Below are 25,710 nucleotides of genomic sequence, written 5' to 3'. Positions count from 1 at the left end.
AGTTAAATGAAATGCAGAAATATTCCAAAAGGACAGCAATACGACAATCAAACAGGACGTCAATACTCCATTTCAACAGGACTACAATACTCGATTCCAACAGGACTACAATACTCCATTCCAAAGGGACTACAATACTCCATTCCAACAGGACTACAATAGTCCATTCCAACAGGACGACAATACTCGATTTCTACAGGAATACAATACTCCATTCCAACAGGACTACAATACTCCATTTCTACAGGAATACAATACTCCATTCCAACAGGACTACAATACTCCATTTCTACAGGACTACAATACTCCATTCCAACAGGAATACAATACTCCATTCCAACAGGACTACAATACTCCATTTCTACAGGAATACAATACTCCATTCCAACAGGACTACAATACTCCATTTCTACAGGACGACAATACTCCATTCCAACAGGAATACAATACTCCATTCCAACAGGACTACAATACTCCATTTCTACAGGAATACAATACTCCATTCCAACAGGACTACAATACTCCATTTCTACAGGAATACAATACTCCATTCCAACAGGACTACAATACTCCATTTCAACAGGACTACAATACTCCATTCCAACAGGACTACAATACTCCATTCCAACAGGAATACAATACTCCATTCCAACAGGACTACAATACTCCATTTCTACAGGACTACAATACACCATTCCAACAGGAATACAATACTCCATTCCAACAGGACTACAATACTCCATTTCTACAGGACTACAATACTCCATTCCAAAAGGACTACAATAGTCCATTCCAACAGGAATACAATACTCCATTCCAAAAGGACTACAATACTCCATTTCAACAGGACGACAATACTCGATTCCAACAGGACTACAATACTCCATTCCAACAGGACTACAATACTCCATTCCAACAGGACTACAATACTCCATTCCAACAGGACTACAATACTCCATTCCAACAGGACTACAATACTCCATTCCAACAGGACTACAATACTCCATTCCAACAGGACAACAATAGTCCATTCCAACAGGACAACAATACTCCATTCCAACAGGACTACAATACTCCATTCCAACAGGACTACAATACTCCATTCCAACAGGACTACAATACTCCATTCCAACAGGACAACAATAGTCCATTCCAACAGGACGACAATACTCCATTCCAACAGGACTACAATACTCCATTCCAACAGGACTACAATACTCCATTCCAACAGGACTACAATACTCCATTCCAACAGGACAACAATAGTCCATTCCAACAGGACGACAATACTCCATTCCAACAGGACTACAATACTCCATTCCAACAGGACTACAATACTCCATTCCAAAGGGACTACAATACTCCATTCCAAAAGGACTACAATAGTCCATTCCAACAGGACGACAATACTCGATTCCAACAGGACTACAATACTCCATTCCAACAGGACTACAATACTCCATTCCAACAGGAATACAATACTCCATTCCAACAGGACTACAATACTCCATTCCAAAAGGACTACAATAGTCCATTCCAACAGGAATACAATACTCCATTCCAACAGGACTACAATACTCCATTCCAACAGGACTACAATACTCCATTCCAAAAGGACTACAATAGTCCATTCCAACAGGACGACAATACTCGATTCCAACAGGACTACAATACTCCATTCCAACAGGACTACAATACTCCATTCCAACAGGACTACAATACTCCATTCCAAAGGGACTACAATACTCCATTCCAAAGGGACTACAATACTCCATTCCAACAGGACTACAATATTCCATTCCAAAGGGACTACAATACTTCATTGCAACAGGACGACAATAGTCCATTCCAACGGGACTACGGGACTCCATTCCAACGGGACTACAGTCCTCCATTCCAACAGGACTACAATACTCCATTCCAAAGGGACTACAATACTCCATTTCTACAGGACTACAATACTCCATTCCAACAGGAATACAATATTCCATTCCAACAGGACTACAAAACTGCATTCCAACAGGACTACAATACTCCATTCCAACAGGACTACAATACTCCATTTCTACAGGACTAAAATACTCCATTCCAAAGGGACTACAATACTCCATTCCAACAGGACTACAATACTCCATTCCAACAGGACGACAATACTCCATTTCTACAGGACTACAATACTCCATTCCAAAGGGACTACAATACTCCATTTCTACAGGACTACAATACTCCATTCCAAAGGGATGACAATACTCCATTTCTACAGGACTACAATACTCCATTCCAAAAGGACTACAATACTCCATTTCTACAGGACTACAATACTCCATTCCAAAAGGACTACAATACTCCATTTCTACAGGACTACAATACTCCATTCCAACAGGACTACAATACTCCATTCCAACAGGACTACAATACTCCATTCCAAAAGGACTACAATACTCCATTTCTACAGGACTACAATACTCCATTCCAAAGGGACGACAATACTCCATTTCTACAGGACTACAATACTCCATTCCAACAGGACTACAATACTCCATTCCAACAGGACTACAATACTCCATTCCAAAGGGACTACAATACTCCATTTCTACAGGACTACAATACTCCATTCCAAATGGACCACAATACTCCATTCCAAGGGGACTACAATACTCCATTTCTACAGGACTACAATACTCCATTCCAACAGGACTACAATACTCCATTCCAACAGGACTACAATACTCCATTCCAACAGGACCACAATACTCCATTCCAACAGGACTACAATACTCCATTCCAACAGGACTACAATACTCCATTCCAACAGGACAACAATAGTCCAGTCCAACAGGACGACAATACTCCATTCCAACAGGACTATAATACTCCATTCCAACAGGACTACAATACTCCATTCCAAAAGGACTACAATAGTCCATTCCAACAGGACGACAATACTCGATTCCAACAGGACGACAATACTCCATTCCAACAGGACTACAATACTCCATTCCAACAGGACTACAATACTCCATTCCAACAGGAATACAATACTCCATTCCAACAGGACTACAATACTCCATTCCAAAAGGACTACAATAGTCCATTCCAACAGGAATACAATACTCCATTCCAACAGGACTACAATACTCCATTTCTACAGGACTACAATACTCCATTCCAACAGGAATACAATACTCCATTCCAACAGGACTACAATACTCCATTCCAAAAGGACTACAATAGTCCATTCCAACAGGACGACAATACTCGATTCCAACAGGACTACAATACTCCATTCCAACAGGACTACAATACTCCATTCCAACAGGACTACAATACTCCATTCCAAAGGGACTACAATACTCCATTCCAAAGGGACTACAATACTCCATTCCAACAGGAGTACAATACTCCATTCCAAAGGGACTACAATACTCCATTTCTACAGGACTACAATACTCCATTCCAAAAGGACTACAATACTTCATTGCAACAGGACTACAATAGTCCATTCCAACGGGACTACGGGACTCCATTCCAACGGGACTACAGTCCTCCATTCCAACAGGACTACAATACTCCATTCCAAAGGGACTACAATACTCCATTTCTACAGGACTACAATACTCCATTCCAACAGGAATACAATATTCCATTCCAACAGGACTACAAAACTGCATTCCAACAGGACTACAATACTCCATTCCAACAGGACTACAATACTCCATTTCTACAGGACTAAAATACTCCATTCCAAAGGGACTACAATACTCCATTCCAACAGGACTACAATACTCCATTCCAAAAGGACTACAATACTCCATTCCAAGAGGACTACAATACTCCATTCCAACAGGACGACAATACTCCATTCCAAAGGGACTACAATACTCCATTTCTACAGGACCACAATACTCCATTCCAAAGGGACGACAATACTCCATTTCTACAGGACTACAATACTCCATTCCAACAGGACTACAATACTCCATTCCAAAAGGACTACAATTCTCCATTTCCACAGGACTACAATACTCCATTCCAACAGGACTACAATACTCCATTCCAACAGGACGACAATACTCCATTCCAAAGGGACTACAATACTCCATTTCGACAGGACTACAATACTCCATTCCAAATGGACCACAATACTCCATTCCAAGGGGACAACAATACTCCATTTCTACAGGACTACAATACTCCATTCCAACAGGACTACAATACTCCATTCCAACAGGACTACAATACTCCATTCCAAAGGGACTACAATACTCCATTCCAACAGGACTACAATACTCCATTCCAAAAGGACTACAATACTCCATTCCAACAGGACTACAATACTCCATTTCTACAGGACTACAATACTCCATTCCAACAGGACTACAATACTCCATTCCAACAGGACTACAATACTCCATTCCAAAGGGACTACAATACTCCATTCCAACAGGACTACAATACTCCATTCCAAAAGGACTACAATACTCCATTCCAACAGGACTACAATACTCCATTTCTACAGGACTACAATACTCCATTCCAAATGGACTACAATACTCCATTCCAAAAGGACTACAATACTCCATTTCTACAGGACTACAATACTCCATTCCAAAAGGACTACAATACTCCATTCCAACAGGACGACAATACTCCATTCCAAAAGGACTACAATACTCCATTCCAACAGGACTACAATACTCCATTCCAACAGGACCACAATACTCCATTCCAACAGGACTACAATACTCCATTCCAACAGGACCACAATACTCCATTCCAACAGGACCACAATACTTCATTCCAAAAGGACTACAATACTCCATTCAAACAGGACTACAATACTCCATTCCAACAGGACCACAATACTTCATTCCAAAAGGACTACAATACTCCATTCAAACAGGACTGCAATACTCCATTCCAACAGGACTACAATACTCCATTCCAACAGGACTACAATACTCCATTCCAAAGGGAGTACAATACTCCATTTCTACAGGACTACAATACTCCATTCCAACAGGAATACAATATTCCATTCCAACAGGACGACAAAACTGCATTCCAACAGGACTACAATACTCCATTCCAACAGGACTACAATACTCCATTTCTACAGGACGACAATACTCCATTCCAACAGGACTACAAGACTCCATTCCAACAGGACTACAATACTCCATTCCAACAGGACTACAATACTCCATTCCAAATGGACTACAATACTCCATTCCAACAGGACTACAATACTCCATTCCAACAGGACTACAATACTCCATTCCAAATGGACCACAATAATCCATTCCAAAAGGACTACAATACTCCATTTCTACAGGACTACAATACTCCATTCCAAATGGACTACAATACTCCATTCCAACAGGACTACAATACTCCATTCCAACAGGACCACAATACTCCATTCCAACAGGACCACAATACTCCATTCCAAAAGGACTACAATACTCCATTCCAAAAGGACTACAATACTCCATTTCTACAGGACTACAATACTCCATTCCAAAAGGACTACAATACTCCATTTCTACAGGACTACAATACTCCATTCCAACAGGAATACAATATTCCATTCCAACAGGACTACAAAACTGCATTTCAACAGGACTACAATACTCCATTCCAACAGGACTACAATACTCCATTTCTACAGGACTACAATACTCCATTCCAACAGGAATACAATACTCCATTTCTACAGGACTACAATACTCCATTCCAAATGGAATATCATACTCCATTCCAACAGGACTACAGTACTCCATTCCAACAGGACTACAATACTCCATTCCAACAGGACTACAATACTCCATTCCAACAGGACCACAATACTCCATTCCAAAAGGACTACAATACTCCATTCCAAAAGGACTACAATACTCCATTTCTACAGGACTACAATACTCCATTCCAACAGGACTACAATACTCCATTCCAACAGGACCACAATACTCCATTCCAAAAGGACTACAATACTCCATTCCAAAAGGACTACAATACTCCATTCCAAATGGACTACAATACTCCATTCCAACAGGACGACAATACTCAATTCAAACAGGACTGCAATACTCCATTCCAAAAGGACTACAATACTCCATTCCAAATGGACTACAATACTCCATTCCAACAGGACGACAATACTCAATTCAAACAGGACTACAATACTCCATTCCAACAGGACTACAATACTCCATTCCAACAGGACCACAATACTCCATTCCAAAAGGACTACAATACTCCATTCCAAAAGGACTACAATACTCCATTTCGACAGGACTACAATACTCCATTCCAACAGGACCACAATACTCCATTTCTGCAGGACTACAATACTCCATTCCAAATGGACTACAATACTCCATTCCAACAGGACTACAATACTCCATTCCAAAAGGACTACAATACTCCATTTCTACAGGACTACAATACTCCATTCCAAATGGACTACAATACTCCATTCCAACAGGACTACAATACTTCATTGCAACAGGACTACAATACTCCATTCCAACAGGACCACAATACTCCATTCCAAATGGACTACAATACTCCATTCCAACAGGACTACAATACTCCATTTCTACAGGACGACAATACTCCATTCCAACAGGACTACAAGACTCCATTCCAACAGGACTACAATACTCCATTCCAACAGGACTACAATACTCCATTCCAAATGGACTACAATACTCCATTCCAACAGGACTACAATACTCCATTCCAACAGGACTACAATACTCCATTCCAAATGGACCACAATAATCCATTCCAAATGGACTACAATACTCCATTCCAAATGGACCACAATAATCCATTCCAAAAGGACTACAATACTCCATTTCTACAGGACTACAATACTCCATTCCAAAAGGACTACAATACTCCATTTCTACAGGACTACAATACTCCATTCCAACAGGAATACAATATTCCATTCCAACAGGACTACAAAACTGCATTCCAACAGGACTACAATACTCCATTCCAACAGGACTACAATACTCCATTTCTACAGGACTACAATACTCCATTCCAACAGGAATACAATACTCCATTTCTACAGGACTACAATACTCCATTCCAAATGGAATATCATACTCCATTCCAACAGGACTACAATACTCCATTCCAACAGGACTACAATACTCCATTCCAACAGGACCACAATACTCCATTCCAACAGGACTACAATACTCCATTCCAACAGGACTACAATACTCCATTCCAACAGGACTACAATACTCCATTCCAAAAGGACTACAATACTCCATTTCAACAGGACGACAATACTCGATTCCAACAGGACTACAATACTCCATTCCAACAGGACTACAATACTCCATTCCAACAGGACTACAATACTCCATTCCAACAGGACTACAATACTCCATTCCAACAGGACTACAATACTCCATTCCAACAGGACTACAATACTCCATTCCAACAGGACAACAATAGTCCATTCCAACAGGACAACAATACTCCATTCCAACAGGACTACAATACTCCATTCCAACAGGACTACAATACTCCATTCCAACAGGACTACAATACTCCATTCCAACAGGACAACAATAGTCCATTCCAACAGGACGACAATACTCCATTCCAACAGGACTACAATACTCCATTCCAACAGGACTACAATACTCCATTCCAACAGGACTACAATACTCCATTCCAACAGGACAACAATAGTCCATTCCAACAGGACGACAATACTCCATTCCAACAGGACTACAATACTCCATTCCAACAGGACTACAATACTCCATTCCAAAGGGACTACAATACTCCATTCCAAAAGGACTACAATAGTCCATTCCAACAGGACGACAATACTCGATTCCAACAGGACTACAATACTCCATTCCAACAGGACTACAATACTCCATTCCAACAGGAATACAATACTCCATTCCAACAGGACTACAATACTCCATTCCAAAAGGACTACAATAGTCCATTCCAACAGGAATACAATACTCCATTCCAACAGGACTACAATACTCCATTCCAACAGGACTACAATACTCCATTCCAAAAGGACTACAATAGTCCATTCCAACAGGACGACAATACTCGATTCCAACAGGACTACAATACTCCATTCCAACAGGACTACAATACTCCATTCCAACAGGACTACAATACTCCATTCCAAAGGGACTACAATACTCCATTCCAAAGGGACTACAATACTCCATTCCAACAGGACTACAATATTCCATTCCAAAGGGACTACAATACTTCATTGCAACAGGACGACAATAGTCCATTCCAACGGGACTACGGGACTCCATTCCAACGGGACTACAGTCCTCCATTCCAACAGGACTACAATACTCCATTCCAAAGGGACTACAATACTCCATTTCTACAGGACTACAATACTCCATTCCAACAGGAATACAATATTCCATTCCAACAGGACTACAAAACTGCATTCCAACAGGACTACAATACTCCATTCCAACAGGACTACAATACTCCATTTCTACAGGACTAAAATACTCCATTCCAAAGGGACTACAATACTCCATTCCAACAGGACTACAATACTCCATTCCAACAGGACGACAATACTCCATTTCTACAGGACTACAATACTCCATTCCAAAGGGACTACAATACTCCATTTCTACAGGACTACAATACTCCATTCCAAAGGGATGACAATACTCCATTTCTACAGGACTACAATACTCCATTCCAAAAGGACTACAATACTCCATTTCTACAGGACTACAATACTCCATTCCAAAAGGACTACAATACTCCATTTCTACAGGACTACAATACTCCATTCCAACAGGACTACAATACTCCATTCCAACAGGACTACAATACTCCATTCCAAAAGGACTACAATACTCCATTTCTACAGGACTACAATACTCCATTCCAAAGGGACGACAATACTCCATTTCTACAGGACTACAATACTCCATTCCAACAGGACTACAATACTCCATTCCAACAGGACTACAATACTCCATTCCAAAGGGACTACAATACTCCATTTCTACAGGACTACAATACTCCATTCCAAATGGACCACAATACTCCATTCCAAGGGGACTACAATACTCCATTTCTACAGGACTACAATACTCCATTCCAACAGGACTACAATACTCCATTCCAACAGGACTACAATACTCCATTCCAACAGGACCACAATACTCCATTCCAACAGGACTACAATACTCCATTCCAACAGGACTACAATACTCCATTCCAACAGGACAACAATAGTCCAGTCCAACAGGACGACAATACTCCATTCCAACAGGACTATAATACTCCATTCCAACAGGACTACAATACTCCATTCCAAAAGGACTACAATAGTCCATTCCAACAGGACGACAATACTCGATTCCAACAGGACGACAATACTCCATTCCAACAGGACTACAATACTCCATTCCAACAGGACTACAATACTCCATTCCAACAGGAATACAATACTCCATTCCAACAGGACTACAATACTCCATTCCAAAAGGACTACAATAGTCCATTCCAACAGGAATACAATACTCCATTCCAACAGGACTACAATACTCCATTTCTACAGGACTACAATACTCCATTCCAACAGGAATACAATACTCCATTCCAACAGGACTACAATACTCCATTCCAAAAGGACTACAATAGTCCATTCCAACAGGACGACAATACTCGATTCCAACAGGACTACAATACTCCATTCCAACAGGACTACAATACTCCATTCCAACAGGACTACAATACTCCATTCCAAAGGGACTACAATACTCCATTCCAAAGGGACTACAATACTCCATTCCAACAGGAGTACAATACTCCATTCCAAAGGGACTACAATACTCCATTTCTACAGGACTACAATACTCCATTCCAAAAGGACTACAATACTTCATTGCAACAGGACTACAATAGTCCATTCCAACGGGACTACGGGACTCCATTCCAACGGGACTACAGTCCTCCATTCCAACAGGACTACAATACTCCATTCCAAAGGGACTACAATACTCCATTTCTACAGGACTACAATACTCCATTCCAACAGGAATACAATATTCCATTCCAACAGGACTACAAAACTGCATTCCAACAGGACTACAATACTCCATTCCAACAGGACTACAATACTCCATTTCTACAGGACTAAAATACTCCATTCCAAAGGGACTACAATACTCCATTCCAACAGGACTACAATACTCCATTCCAAAAGGACTACAATACTCCATTCCAAGAGGACTACAATACTCCATTCCAACAGGACGACAATACTCCATTCCAAAGGGACTACAATACTCCATTTCTACAGGACCACAATACTCCATTCCAAAGGGACGACAATACTCCATTTCTACAGGACTACAATACTCCATTCCAACAGGACTACAATACTCCATTCCAAAAGGACTACAATTCTCCATTTCCACAGGACTACAATACTCCATTCCAACAGGACTACAATACTCCATTCCAACAGGACGACAATACTCCATTCCAAAGGGACTACAATACTCCATTTCGACAGGACTACAATACTCCATTCCAAATGGACCACAATACTCCATTCCAAGGGGACAACAATACTCCATTTCTACAGGACTACAATACTCCATTCCAACAGGACTACAATACTCCATTCCAACAGGACTACAATACTCCATTCCAAAGGGACTACAATACTCCATTCCAACAGGACTACAATACTCCATTCCAAAAGGACTACAATACTCCATTCCAACAGGACTACAATACTCCATTTCTACAGGACTACAATACTCCATTCCAACAGGACTACAATACTCCATTCCAACAGGACTACAATACTCCATTCCAAAGGGACTACAATACTCCATTCCAACAGGACTACAATACTCCATTCCAAAAGGACTACAATACTCCATTCCAACAGGACTACAATACTCCATTTCTACAGGACTACAATACTCCATTCCAAATGGACTACAATACTCCATTCCAAAAGGACTACAATACTCCATTTCTACAGGACTACAATACTCCATTCCAAAAGGACTACAATACTCCATTCCAACAGGACGACAATACTCCATTCCAAAAGGACTACAATACTCCATTCCAACAGGACTACAATACTCCATTCCAACAGGACCACAATACTCCATTCCAACAGGACTACAATACTCCATTCCAACAGGACCACAATACTCCATTCCAACAGGACCACAATACTTCATTCCAAAAGGACTACAATACTCCATTCAAACAGGACTACAATACTCCATTCCAACAGGACCACAATACTTCATTCCAAAAGGACTACAATACTCCATTCAAACAGGACTGCAATACTCCATTCCAACAGGACTACAATACTCCATTCCAACAGGACTACAATACTCCATTCCAAAGGGAGTACAATACTCCATTTCTACAGGACTACAATACTCCATTCCAACAGGAATACAATATTCCATTCCAACAGGACGACAAAACTGCATTCCAACAGGACTACAATACTCCATTCCAACAGGACTACAATACTCCATTTCTACAGGACGACAATACTCCATTCCAACAGGACTACAAGACTCCATTCCAACAGGACTACAATACTCCATTCCAACAGGACTACAATACTCCATTCCAAATGGACTACAATACTCCATTCCAACAGGACTACAATACTCCATTCCAACAGGACTACAATACTCCATTCCAAATGGACCACAATAATCCATTCCAAAAGGACTACAATACTCCATTTCTACAGGACTACAATACTCCATTCCAAATGGACTACAATACTCCATTCCAACAGGACTACAATACTCCATTCCAACAGGACCACAATACTCCATTCCAACAGGACCACAATACTCCATTCCAAAAGGACTACAATACTCCATTCCAAAAGGACTACAATACTCCATTTCTACAGGACTACAATACTCCATTCCAAAAGGACTACAATACTCCATTTCTACAGGACTACAATACTCCATTCCAACAGGAATACAATATTCCATTCCAACAGGACTACAAAACTGCATTTCAACAGGACTACAATACTCCATTCCAACAGGACTACAATACTCCATTTCTACAGGACTACAATACTCCATTCCAACAGGAATACAATACTCCATTTCTACAGGACTACAATACTCCATTCCAAATGGAATATCATACTCCATTCCAACAGGACTACAGTACTCCATTCCAACAGGACTACAATACTCCATTCCAACAGGACTACAATACTCCATTCCAACAGGACCACAATACTCCATTCCAAAAGGACTACAATACTCCATTCCAAAAGGACTACAATACTCCATTTCTACAGGACTACAATACTCCATTCCAACAGGACTACAATACTCCATTCCAACAGGACCACAATACTCCATTCCAAAAGGACTACAATACTCCATTCCAAAAGGACTACAATACTCCATTCCAAATGGACTACAATACTCCATTCCAACAGGACGACAATACTCAATTCAAACAGGACTGCAATACTCCATTCCAAAAGGACTACAATACTCCATTCCAAATGGACTACAATACTCCATTCCAACAGGACGACAATACTCAATTCAAACAGGACTACAATACTCCATTCCAACAGGACTACAATACTCCATTCCAACAGGACCACAATACTCCATTCCAAAAGGACTACAATACTCCATTCCAAAAGGACTACAATACTCCATTTCGACAGGACTACAATACTCCATTCCAACAGGACCACAATACTCCATTTCTGCAGGACTACAATACTCCATTCCAAATGGACTACAATACTCCATTCCAACAGGACTACAATACTCCATTCCAAAAGGACTACAATACTCCATTTCTACAGGACTACAATACTCCATTCCAAATGGACTACAATACTCCATTCCAACAGGACTACAATACTTCATTGCAACAGGACTACAATACTCCATTCCAACAGGACCACAATACTCCATTCCAAATGGACTACAATACTCCATTCCAACAGGACTACAATACTCCATTTCTACAGGACGACAATACTCCATTCCAACAGGACTACAAGACTCCATTCCAACAGGACTACAATACTCCATTCCAACAGGACTACAATACTCCATTCCAAATGGACTACAATACTCCATTCCAACAGGACTACAATACTCCATTCCAACAGGACTACAATACTCCATTCCAAATGGACCACAATAATCCATTCCAAATGGACTACAATACTCCATTCCAAATGGACCACAATAATCCATTCCAAAAGGACTACAATACTCCATTTCTACAGGACTACAATACTCCATTCCAAAAGGACTACAATACTCCATTTCTACAGGACTACAATACTCCATTCCAACAGGAATACAATATTCCATTCCAACAGGACTACAAAACTGCATTCCAACAGGACTACAATACTCCATTCCAACAGGACTACAATACTCCATTTCTACAGGACTACAATACTCCATTCCAACAGGAATACAATACTCCATTTCTACAGGACTACAATACTCCATTCCAAATGGAATATCATACTCCATTCCAACAGGACTACAATACTCCATTCCAACAGGACTACAATACTCCATTCCAACAGGACCACAATACTCCATTCCAACAGGACTACAATACTCCATTCCAACAGGACTACAATACTCCATTCCAACAGGACTACAATACTCCATTCCAACAGGACAACAATAGTCCATTCCAACAGGACGACAATACTCCATTCCAACAGGACTACAATAGTCCATTCCAACAGGACTACAATACTCCATTCCAACAGGAATACAATACTCCATTCCAACAGGACAACAATAGTCCATTCCAACAGGACGACAATACTCCATTCCAACAGGACTATAATACTCCATTCCAACAGGACTACAATACTCCATTCCAAAAGGACTATAATAGTCCATTCCAACAGGACGACAATACTCGATTCCAACAGGACGACAATACTCCATTCCAAAAGGACTACAATACTCCATTCCAACAGGAATACAATACTCCATTCCAACAGGACTACAATACTCCATTCCAAAAGGACTACAATACTCCATTCCAACAGGACTACAATACTCCATTTCTACAGGACTACAATACTCCATTTCTACAGCACTACAATACTCCATTCCAACAGGAATACAATACTCCATTTCTACAGGACTACAATACTCCATTCCAAATGGAATATCATACTCCATTCCAACAGGACTACAGTACTCCATTCCAACAGGACTACAATACTCCATTCCAACAGGACTACAATACTCCATTCCAAAAGGACTACAATTCTCCATTTCCACAGGACTACAATACTCCATTCCAACAGGACTACAATACTCCATTCCAACAGGACGACAATACTCCATTCCAAAGGGACTACAATACTCCATTTCGACAGGACTACAATACTCCATTCCAAATGGACCACAATACTCCATTCCAAGGGGACAACAATACTCCATTTCTACAGGACTACAATACTCCATTCCAACAGGACTACAATACTCCATTCCAACAGGACTACAATACTCCATTCCAAAGGGACTACAATACTCCATTCCAACAGGACTACAATACTCCATTCCAAAAGGACTACAATACTCCATTCCAACAGGACTACAATACTCCATTTCTACAGGACTACAATACTCCATTCCAACAGGACTACAATACTCCATTCCAACAGGACTACAATACTCCATTCCAAAGGGACTACAATACTCCATTCCAACAGGACTACAATACTCCATTCCAAAAGGACTACAATACTCCATTCCAACAGGACTACAATACTCCATTTCTACAGGACTACAATACTCCATTCCAAATGGACTACAATACTCCATTCCAAAAGGACTACAATACTCCATTTCTACAGGACTACAATACTCCATTCCAAAAGGACTACAATACTCCATTCCAACAGGACGACAATACTCCATTCCAAAAGGACTACAATACTCCATTCCAACAGGACTACAATACTCCATTCCAACAGGACCACAATACTCCATTCCAACAGGACTACAATACTCCATTCCAACAGGACCACAATACTCCATTCCAACAGGACCACAATACTTCATTCCAAAAGGACTACAATACTCCATTCAAACAGGACTACAATACTCCATTCCAACAGGACCACAATACTTCATTCCAAAAGGACTACAATACTCCATTCAAACAGGACTGCAATACTCCATTCCAACAGGACTACAATACTCCATTCCAACAGGACTACAATACTCCATTCCAAAGGGAGTACAATACTCCATTTCTACAGGACTACAATACTCCATTCCAACAGGAATACAATATTCCATTCCAACAGGACGACAAAACTGCATTCCAACAGGACTACAATACTCCATTCCAACAGGACTACAATACTCCATTTCTACAGGACGACAATACTCCATTCCAACAGGACTACAAGACTCCATTCCAACAGGACTACAATACTCCATTCCAACAGGACTACAATACTCCATTCCAAATGGACTACAATACTCCATTCCAACAGGACTACAATACTCCATTCCAACAGGACTACAATACTCCATTCCAAATGGACCACAATAATCCATTCCAAAAGGACTACAATACTCCATTTCTACAGGACTACAATACTCCATTCCAAATGGACTACAATACTCCATTCCAACAGGACTACAATACTCCATTCCAACAGGACCACAATACTCCATTCCAACAGGACCACAATACTCCATTCCAAAAGGACTACAATACTCCATTCCAAAAGGACTACAATACTCCATTTCTACAGGACTACAATACTCCATTCCAAAAGGACTACAATACTCCATTTCTACAGGACTACAATACTCCATTCCAACAGGAATACAATATTCCATTCCAACAGGACTACAAAACTGCATTTCAACAGGACTACAATACTCCATTCCAACAGGACTACAATACTCCATTTCTACAGGACTACAATACTCCATTCCAACAGGAATACAATACTCCATTTCTACAGGACTACAATACTCCATTCCAAATGGAATATCATACTCCATTCCAACAGGACTACAGTACTCCATTCCAACAGGACTACAATACTCCATTCCAACAGGACTACAATACTCCATTCCAACAGGACCACAATACTCCATTCCAAAAGGACTACAATACTCCATTCCAAAAGGACTACAATACTCCATTTCTACAGGACTACAATACTCCATTCCAACAGGACTACAATACTCCATTCCAACAGGACCACAATACTCCATTCCAAAAGGACTACAATACTCCATTCCAAAAGGACTACAATACTCCATTCCAAATGGACTACAATACTCCATTCCAACAGGACGACAATACTCAATTCAAACAGGACTGCAATACTCCATTCCAAAAGGACTACAATACTCCATTCCAAATGGACTACAATACTCCATTCCAACAGGACGACAATACTCAATTCAAACAGGACTACAATACTCCATTCCAACAGGACTACAATACTCCATTCCAACAGGACCACAATACTCCATTCCAAAAGGACTACAATACTCCATTCCAAAAGGACTACAATACTCCATTTCGACAGGACTACAATACTCCATTCCAACAGGACCACAATACTCCATTTCTGCAGGACTACAATACTCCATTCCAAATGGACTACAATACTCCATTCCAACAGGACTACAATACTCCATTCCAAAAGGACTACAATACTCCATTTCTACAGGACTACAATACTCCATTCCAAATGGACTACAATACTCCATTCCAACAGGACTACAATACTTCATTGCAACAGGACTACAATACTCCATTCCAACAGGACCACAATACTCCATTCCAAATGGACTACAATACTCCATTCCAACAGGACTACAATACTCCATTTCTACAGGACGACAATACTCCATTCCAACAGGACTACAAGACTCCATTCCAACAGGACTACAATACTCCATTCCAACAGGACTACAATACTCCATTCCAAATGGACTACAATACTCCATTCCAACAGGACTACAATACTCCATTCCAACAGGACTACAATACTCCATTCCAAATGGACCACAATAATCCATTCCAAATGGACTACAATACTCCATTCCAAATGGACCACAATAATCCATTCCAAAAGGACTACAATACTCCATTTCTACAGGACTACAATACTCCATTCCAAAAGGACTACAATACTCCATTTCTACAGGACTACAATACTCCATTCCAACAGGAATACAATATTCCATTCCAACAGGACTACAAAACTGCATTCCAACAGGACTACAATACTCCATTCCAACAGGACTACAATACTCCATTTCTACAGGACTACAATACTCCATTCCAACAGGAATACAATACTCCATTTCTACAGGACTACAATACTCCATTCCAAATGGAATATCATACTCCATTCCAACAGGACTACAATACTCCATTCCAACAGGACTACAATACTCCATTCCAACAGGACCACAATACTCCATTCCAACAGGACTACAATACTCCATTCCAACAGGACTACAATACTCCATTCCAACAGGACTACAATACTCCATTCCAACAGGACAACAATAGTCCATTCCAACAGGACGACAATACTCCATTCCAACAGGACTACAATAGTCCATTCCAACAGGACTACAATACTCCATTCCAACAGGAATACAATACTCCATTCCAACAGGACAACAATAGTCCATTCCAACAGGACGACAATACTCCATTCCAACAGGACTATAATACTCCATTCCAACAGGACTACAATACTCCATTCCAAAAGGACTATAATAGTCCATTCCAACAGGACGACAATACTCGATTCCAACAGGACGACAATACTCCATTCCAAAAGGACTACAATACTCCATTCCAACAGGAATACAATACTCCATTCCAACAGGACTACAATACTCCATTCCAAAAGGACTACAATACTCCATTCCAACAGGACTACAATACTCCATTTCTACAGGACTACAATACTCCATTTCTACAGCACTACAATACTCCATTCCAACAGGAATACAATACTCCATTTCTACAGGACTACAATACTCCATTCCAAATGGAATATCATACTCCATTCCAACAGGACTACAGTACTCCATTCCAACAGGACTACAATACTCCATTCCAACAGGACTACAATACTCCATTCCAACAGGACCACAATACTCCATTCCAAAAGGACTACAATACTCCATTCCAAAAGGACTACAATACTCCATTTCTACAGGACTACAATACTCCATTCCAACAGGACTACAATACTCCATTCCAACAGGACCACAATACTCCATTCCAAAAGGACTACAATACTCCATTCCAAAAGGACTACAATACTCCATTCCAAATGGACTACAATACTCCATTCCAACAGGACGACAATACTCCATTCCAACAGGACTACAATACTCCATTCCAACAGGACCACAATACTCCAATCCAAAAGGACTACAATACTCCATTCCAAAAGGACTACAATACTCCATTTCGACAGGACTACAATACTCCATTCCAACAGGACCACAATACTCCATTTCTGCAGGACTACAATACTCCATTCCAAATGGACTACAATACTCCATTCCAACAGGACTACAATACTCCATTCCAAAAGGACTACAATACTCCATTTCTACAGGACTACAATACTCCATTCCAAATGGACTACAATACTCCATTCCAACAGGACTACAATACTTCATTGCAACAGGACTACAATACTCCATTCCAACAGGACCACAATACTCCATTCCAAATGGACTACAATACTCCATTCCAACAGGACTACAATACTCCATTTCTACAGGACGACAATACTCCATTCCAACAGGACTACAAGACTCCATTCCAACAGGACTACAATACTCCATTCCAACAGGACTACAATACTCCATTCCAAATGGACTACAATACTTCATTCCAACAGGACTACAATACTCCATTCCAACAGGACTACAATACTCCATTCCAAATGGACCACAATAATCCATTCCAAATGGACTACAATACTCCATTCCAAATGGACCACAATAATCCATTCCAAAAGGACTACAATACTCCATTTCTACAGGACTACAATACTCCATTCCAAAAGGACTACAATACTCCATTTCTACAGGACTACAATACTCCATTCCAACAGGAATACAATATTCCATTCCAACAGGACTACAAAACTGCATTCCAACAGGACTACAATACTCCATTCCAACAGGACTACAATACTCCATTTCTACAGGACTACAATACTCCATTCCAACAGGAATACAATACTCCATTTCTACAGGACTACAATACTCCATTCCAAATGGAATATCATACTCCATTCCAACAGGACTACAATACTCCATTCCAACAGGACTACAATACTCCATTCCAACAGGACCACAATACTCCATTCCAACAGGACTACAATACTCCATTCCAACAGGACTACAATACTCCATTCCAACAGGACTACAATACTCCATTCCAACAGGACAACAATAGTCCATTCCAACAGGACGACAATACTCCATTCCAACAGGACTACAATAGTCCATTCCAACAGGACTACAATACTCCATTCCAACAGGAATACAATACTCCATTCGAACAGGACAACAATAGTCCATTCCAACAGGACGACAATACTCCATTCCAACAGGACTATAATACTCCATTCCAACAGGACTACAATACTCCATTCCAAAAGGACTACAATAGTCCATTCCAACAGGACGACAATACTCGATTCCAACAGGACGACAATACTCCATTCCAAAAGGACTACAATACTCCATTCCAACAGGAATACAATACTCCATTCCAACAGGACTACAATACTCCATTCCAAAAGGACTACAATACTCCATTCCAACAGGACTACAATACTCCATTTCTACAGGACTACAATACTCCATTCCAAATGGACTACAATACTCCATTCCAAAAGGACTACAATACTCCATTTCTACAGGGCTACAATACTCCATTCCAAAAGGACTACAATACTCCATTCCAACAGGACGACAATACTCCATTCCAAAAGGACTACAATACTCCATTCCAACAGGACTACCATACTCCATTCCAACAGGACCACAATACTCCATTCCAACAGGACTACAATACTCCATTCCAACAGGACCACAATACTCCATTCCAACAGGACCACAATACTTCATTCCAAAAGGACTACAATACTCCATTCAAACAGGACTACAATACTCCATTCCAACAGGACCACAATACTTCATTCCAAAAGGACTACAATACTCCATTCAAACAGGACTGCAATACTCCATTCCAACAGGACTACAATACTCCATTCCAACAGGACTACAATACTCCATTCCAAAGGGAGTACAATACTCCATTTCTACAGGACTACAATACTCCATTCCAACAGGAATACAATATTCCATTCCAACAGGACGACAAAACTGCATTCCAACAGGACTACAATACTCCATTCCAACAGGACTACAATACTCCATTTCTACAGGACGACAATACTCCATTCCAACAGGACTACAAGACTCCATTCCAACAGGACTACAATACTCCATTCCAACAGGACTACAATACTCCATTCCAAATGGACTACAATACTCCATTCCAACAGGACTACAATACTCCATTCCAACAGGACTACAATACTCCATTCCAAATGGACCACAATAATCCATTCCAAAAGGACTACAATACTCCATTTCTACAGGACTACAATACTCCATTCCAAATGGACTACAATACTCCATTCCAACAGGACTACAATACTCCATTCCAACAGGACCACAATACTCCATTCCAACAGGACCACAATACTCCATTCCAAAAGGACTACAATACTCCATTCCAAAAGGACTACAATACTCCATTTCTACAGGACTACAATACTCCATTCCAAAAGGACTACAATACTCCATTTCTACAGGACTACAATACTCCATTCCAACAGGAATACAATATTCCATTCCAACAGGACTACAAAACTGCATTCCAACAGGACTACAATACTCCATTCCAACAGGACTACAATACTCCATTTCTACAGGACTACAATACTCCATTCCAACAGGAATACAATACTCCATTTCTACAGGACTACAATACTCCATTCCAAATGGAATATCATACTCCATTCCAACAGGACTACAATACTCCATTCCAACAGGACTACAATACTCCATTCCAACAGGACCACAATACTCCATTCCAACAGGACTACAATACTCCATTCCAACAGGACTACAATACTCCATTCCAACAGGACTACAATACTCCATTCCAAAAGGACTACAATAGTCCATTCCAACAGGACGACAATACTCCATTCCAACAGGACTACAATAGTCCATTCCAACAGGACTACAATACTCCATTCCAACAGGAATACAATACTCCATTCCAACAGGACAACAATAGTCCATTCCAACAGGACGACAATACTCCATTCCAACAGGACCACAATACTCCACTCCAAAAGGACTACAATACTCCATTCCAAAAGGACTACAATACTCCATTCCAAATGGACTACAATACTCCATTCCAACAGGACGACAATACTCCATTCCAACAGGACTACAATACTCCATTCCAACAGGACCACAATACTCCATTCCAAAAGGACTACAATACTCCATTCCAAAAGGACTGCAATACTCCATTTCGACAGGACTACAATACTCCATTCCAACAGGACCACAATACTCCATTTCTGCAGGACTACAATACTCCATTCCAAATGGACTACAATACTCCATTCCAACAGGACTACAATACTTCATTGCAACAGGACTACAATACTCCATTCCAACAGGACCACAATACTCCATTCCAAATGGACTACAATACTCCATTCCAACAGGACGACAATACTCCATTTCTACAGGACGACAATACTCCATTCCAACAGGACTACAAGACTCCATTCCAACAGGACAACAATACTCCATTCCAACAGGACTACAATACTCCATTCCAAATGGACTACAATACTCCATTCCAACAGGACTACAATACTCCATTCCAACAGGACTACAATACTCCATTCCAAATGGACCACAATAATCCATTCCAAATGGACTACAATACTCCATTCCAAATGGACCACAATAATCCATTCCAAAAGGACTACAATACTCCATTTCTACAGGACTACAATACTCAATTCCAAAAGGACTACAATACTCCATTTCTACAGGACTACAATACTCCATTCCAACAGGAATACAATATTCCATTCCAACAGGACTACAAAACTGCATTCCAACAGGACTACAATACTCCATTCCAACAGGACTACAATACTCCATTTCTACAGGACTACAATACTCCATTCCAACAGGAATACAATACTCCATTTCTACAGGACTACAATACTCCATTCCAAATGGAATATCATACTCCATTCCAACAGGACTACAATACTCCATTCCAACAGGACTACAATACTCCATTCCAACAGGACCACAATACTCCATTCCAACAGGACTACAATACTCCATTCCAACAGGACTACAATACTCCATTCCAACAGGACTACAATACTCCATTCCAACAGGACAACAATAGTCCATTCCAACAGGACGACAATACTCCATTCCAACAGGACTACAATAGTCCATTCCAACAGGACTACAATACTCCATTCCAACAGGAATACAATACTCCATTCCAACAGGACAACAATAGTCCATTCCAACAGGACGACAATACTCCATTCCAACAGGACTATAATACTCCATTCCAACAGGACTACAATACTCCATTCCAAAAGGACTACAATAGTCCATTCCAACAGGACGACAATACTCGATTCCAACAGGACGACAATACTCCATTCCAAAATGACTACAATACTCCATTCCAACAGGAATACAATACTCCATTCCAACAGGACTACAATACTCCATTCCAAAGGGACGACAATACTCCATTTCTACAGGACTACAATACTCCATTCCAACAGGACTACAATACTCCATTCCAAAAGGACTACAATACTCCATTTCCACAGGACTACAATACTCCATTCCAACAGGACTACAATACTCCATTGCAACAGGACGACAATACTCCATTCCAAAGGGACTACAATACTCCATTTCGACAGGACTACAATACTCCATTCCAAATGGACCACAATACTCCATTCCAAGGGGACAACAATACTCCATTTCTACAGGACTACAATACTCCATTCCAACAGGACTACAATACTCCATTCCAACAGGACTACAATACTCCATTCCAAAAGGACTACAATACTCCATTTCTACAGGACTACAATACTCCATTCCAAAAGGACTACAATACTCCATTCCAACAGGACTACAATACTCCATTCCAACAGGACCACAATACTCCATTCCAACAGGACCACAATACTTCATTCCAAAAGGACCACAATACTCCATTCAAACAGGACTGCAATACTCCATTCCAACAGGACTACAATACTCCTTTCCAACAGGACCACAATACTCCATTCCAAAGGGACTACAATACTCCATTTCTACAGGACTACAATACTCCATTCCAACAGGACTACAATACTCCATTCCAACAGGACTACAATACTCCATTCCAAAGGGAGTACAATACTCCATTTCTACAGGACTACAATACTCCATTCCAACAGGAATACAATATTCCATTCCAACAGGACTACAAAACTGCATTCCAACAGGACTACAATACCCCATTCCAACAGGACTACAATACTCCATTTCTACAGGACGACAATACTCCATTCCAACAGGACTACAAGACTCCATTCCAACAGGACTACAATACTCCATTCCAACAGGACTACAATACTCCATTCCAAATGGACTACAATACTCCATTCCAACAGGACTACAATACTCCATTCCAACAGGACTACAATACTCCATTCCAAATGGACCACAATAATCCATTCCAAAAGGACTACAATACTCCATTTCTACAGGACTACAATACTCCATTCCAAATGGACTACAATGCTCCATTCCAACAGGACTACAATACTCCATTCCAACAGGACCACAATACTCCATTCCAAAAGGACTACAATACTCCATTCCAAAAGGACTACAATACTCCATTCCAAATGGACTACAATACTCCATTCCAACAGGACGACAATACTCCATTCCAACAGGACTACAATACTCCATTCCAACAGGACCACAATACTCCATTCCAAAAGGACTACAATACTCCATTCCAAAAGGACTGCAATACTCCATTTCGACAGGACTACAATACTCCATTCCAACAGGACCACAATACTCCATTTCTGCAGGACTACAATACTCCATTCCAAATGGACTACAATACTCCATTCCAACAGGACTACAATACTTCATTGCAACAGGACTACAATACTCCATTCCAACAGGACCACAATACTCCATTCCAAATGGACTACAATACTCCATTCCAACAGGACGACAATACTCCATTTCTACAGGACGACAATACTCCATTCCAACAGGACTACAAGACTCCATTCCAACAGGACAACAATACTCCATTCCAACAGGACTACAATACTCCATTCCAAATGGACTACAATACTCCATTCCAACAGGACTACAATACTCCATTCCAACAGGACTACAATACTCCATTCCAAATGGACCACAATAATCCATTCCAAATGGACTACAATACTCCATTCCAAATGGACCACAATAATCCATTCCAAAAGGACTACAATACTCCATTTCTACAGGACTACAATACTCAATTCCAAAAGGACTACAATACTCCATTTCTACAGGACTACAATACTCCATTCCAACAGGAATACAATATTCCATTCCAACAGGACTACAAAACTGCATTCCAACAGGACTACAATACTCCATTCCAACAGGACTACAATACTCCATTTCTACAGGACTACAATACTCCATTCCAACAGGAATACAATACTCCATTTCTACAGGACTACAATACTCCATTCCAAATGGAATATCATACTCCATTCCAACAGGACTACAATACTCCATTCCAACAGGACTACAATACTCCATTCCAACAGGACCACAATACTCCATTCCAACAGGACTACAATACTCCATTCCAACAGGACTACAATACTCCATTCCAACAGGACTACAATACTCCATTCCAAAAGGACTACAATAGTCCATTCCAACAGGACGACAATACTCCATTCCAACAGGACTACAATAGTCCATTCCAACAGGACTACAATACTCCATTCCAACAGGAATACAATACTCCATTCCAACAGGACAACAATAGTCCATTCCAACAGGACGACAATACTCCATTCCAACAGGACTATAATACTCCATTCCAACAGGACTACAATACTCCATTCCAAAAGGACTACAATAGTCCATTCCAACAGGACGACAATACTCGATTCCAACAGGACGACAATACTCCATTCCAAAAGGACTACAATACTCCATTCCAACAGGAATACAATACTCCATTCCAACAGGACTACAATACTCCATTCCAAAGGGACGACAATACTCCATTTCTACAGGACTACAATACTCCATTGCAACAGGACGACAATACTCCATTCCAAAGGGACTACAATACTCCATTTCGACAGGACTACAATACTCCATTCCAAATGGACCACAATACTCCATTCCAAGGGGACAACAATACTCCATTTCTACA

The 25,710-nt window shown here is 40.5% G+C and overlaps 5 protein-coding genes and 5 pseudogenes across 6 annotated transcripts in view; 9 read left to right on the top strand and 1 right to left on the bottom strand.

Annotated features, from left to right (window-relative positions):
* LOC137376944 (CD82 antigen-like) overlaps positions 1-25,710 on the bottom strand; it is a 199,176-nt gene that overhangs the window by 53,931 nt on the left and 119,535 nt on the right. The gene's annotated exons all lie outside the window — the stretch shown is intronic.
* LOC137377232 (dynein heavy chain-like) lies at positions 352-2,682 on the top strand (annotated as a pseudogene).
* Positions 3,112-4,218, top strand: LOC137377267 (dynein heavy chain-like; annotated as a pseudogene).
* Positions 5,320-6,711, top strand: LOC137377266 (dynein heavy chain-like; the record flags this gene model as incomplete). Its single annotated transcript, XM_068046806.1, has 1 exon — positions 5,320-6,711. A coding segment is annotated over one exon (1,392 nt), but the record flags the coding sequence as incomplete, so codon positions are not given.
* LOC137377265 (dynein heavy chain-like) lies at positions 6,904-7,434 on the top strand (the record flags this gene model as incomplete). The annotated part of the gene is made up of 1 exon (XM_068046805.1): positions 6,904-7,434. A coding segment is annotated over one exon (531 nt), but the record flags the coding sequence as incomplete, so codon positions are not given.
* LOC137377263 (dynein heavy chain-like) lies at positions 7,891-9,138 on the top strand (annotated as a pseudogene).
* On the top strand, positions 9,451-10,674 carry LOC137377264 (dynein heavy chain-like; annotated as a pseudogene).
* Positions 11,776-12,930, top strand: LOC137377261 (dynein heavy chain-like; the record flags this gene model as incomplete). The annotated part of the gene is made up of 1 exon (XM_068046802.1): positions 11,776-12,930. A coding segment is annotated over one exon (1,155 nt), but the record flags the coding sequence as incomplete, so codon positions are not given.
* LOC137377262 (dynein heavy chain-like) lies at positions 14,032-14,970 on the top strand (the record flags this gene model as incomplete). Its single annotated transcript, XM_068046803.1, has 1 exon — positions 14,032-14,970. A coding segment is annotated over one exon (939 nt), but the record flags the coding sequence as incomplete, so codon positions are not given.
* Positions 15,688-25,146, top strand: LOC137377231 (dynein heavy chain-like; annotated as a pseudogene).

Source organism: Heterodontus francisci, chromosome 14 (genome assembly GCF_036365525.1).
Source record: "Heterodontus francisci isolate sHetFra1 chromosome 14, sHetFra1.hap1, whole genome shotgun sequence".
Lineage (NCBI taxonomy): Eukaryota > Metazoa > Chordata > Chondrichthyes > Heterodontiformes > Heterodontidae > Heterodontus > Heterodontus francisci.
The sequence above is the reverse complement of the archived record's forward strand: the minus strand, read 5'-3'. Positions and strand labels throughout refer to the sequence as shown.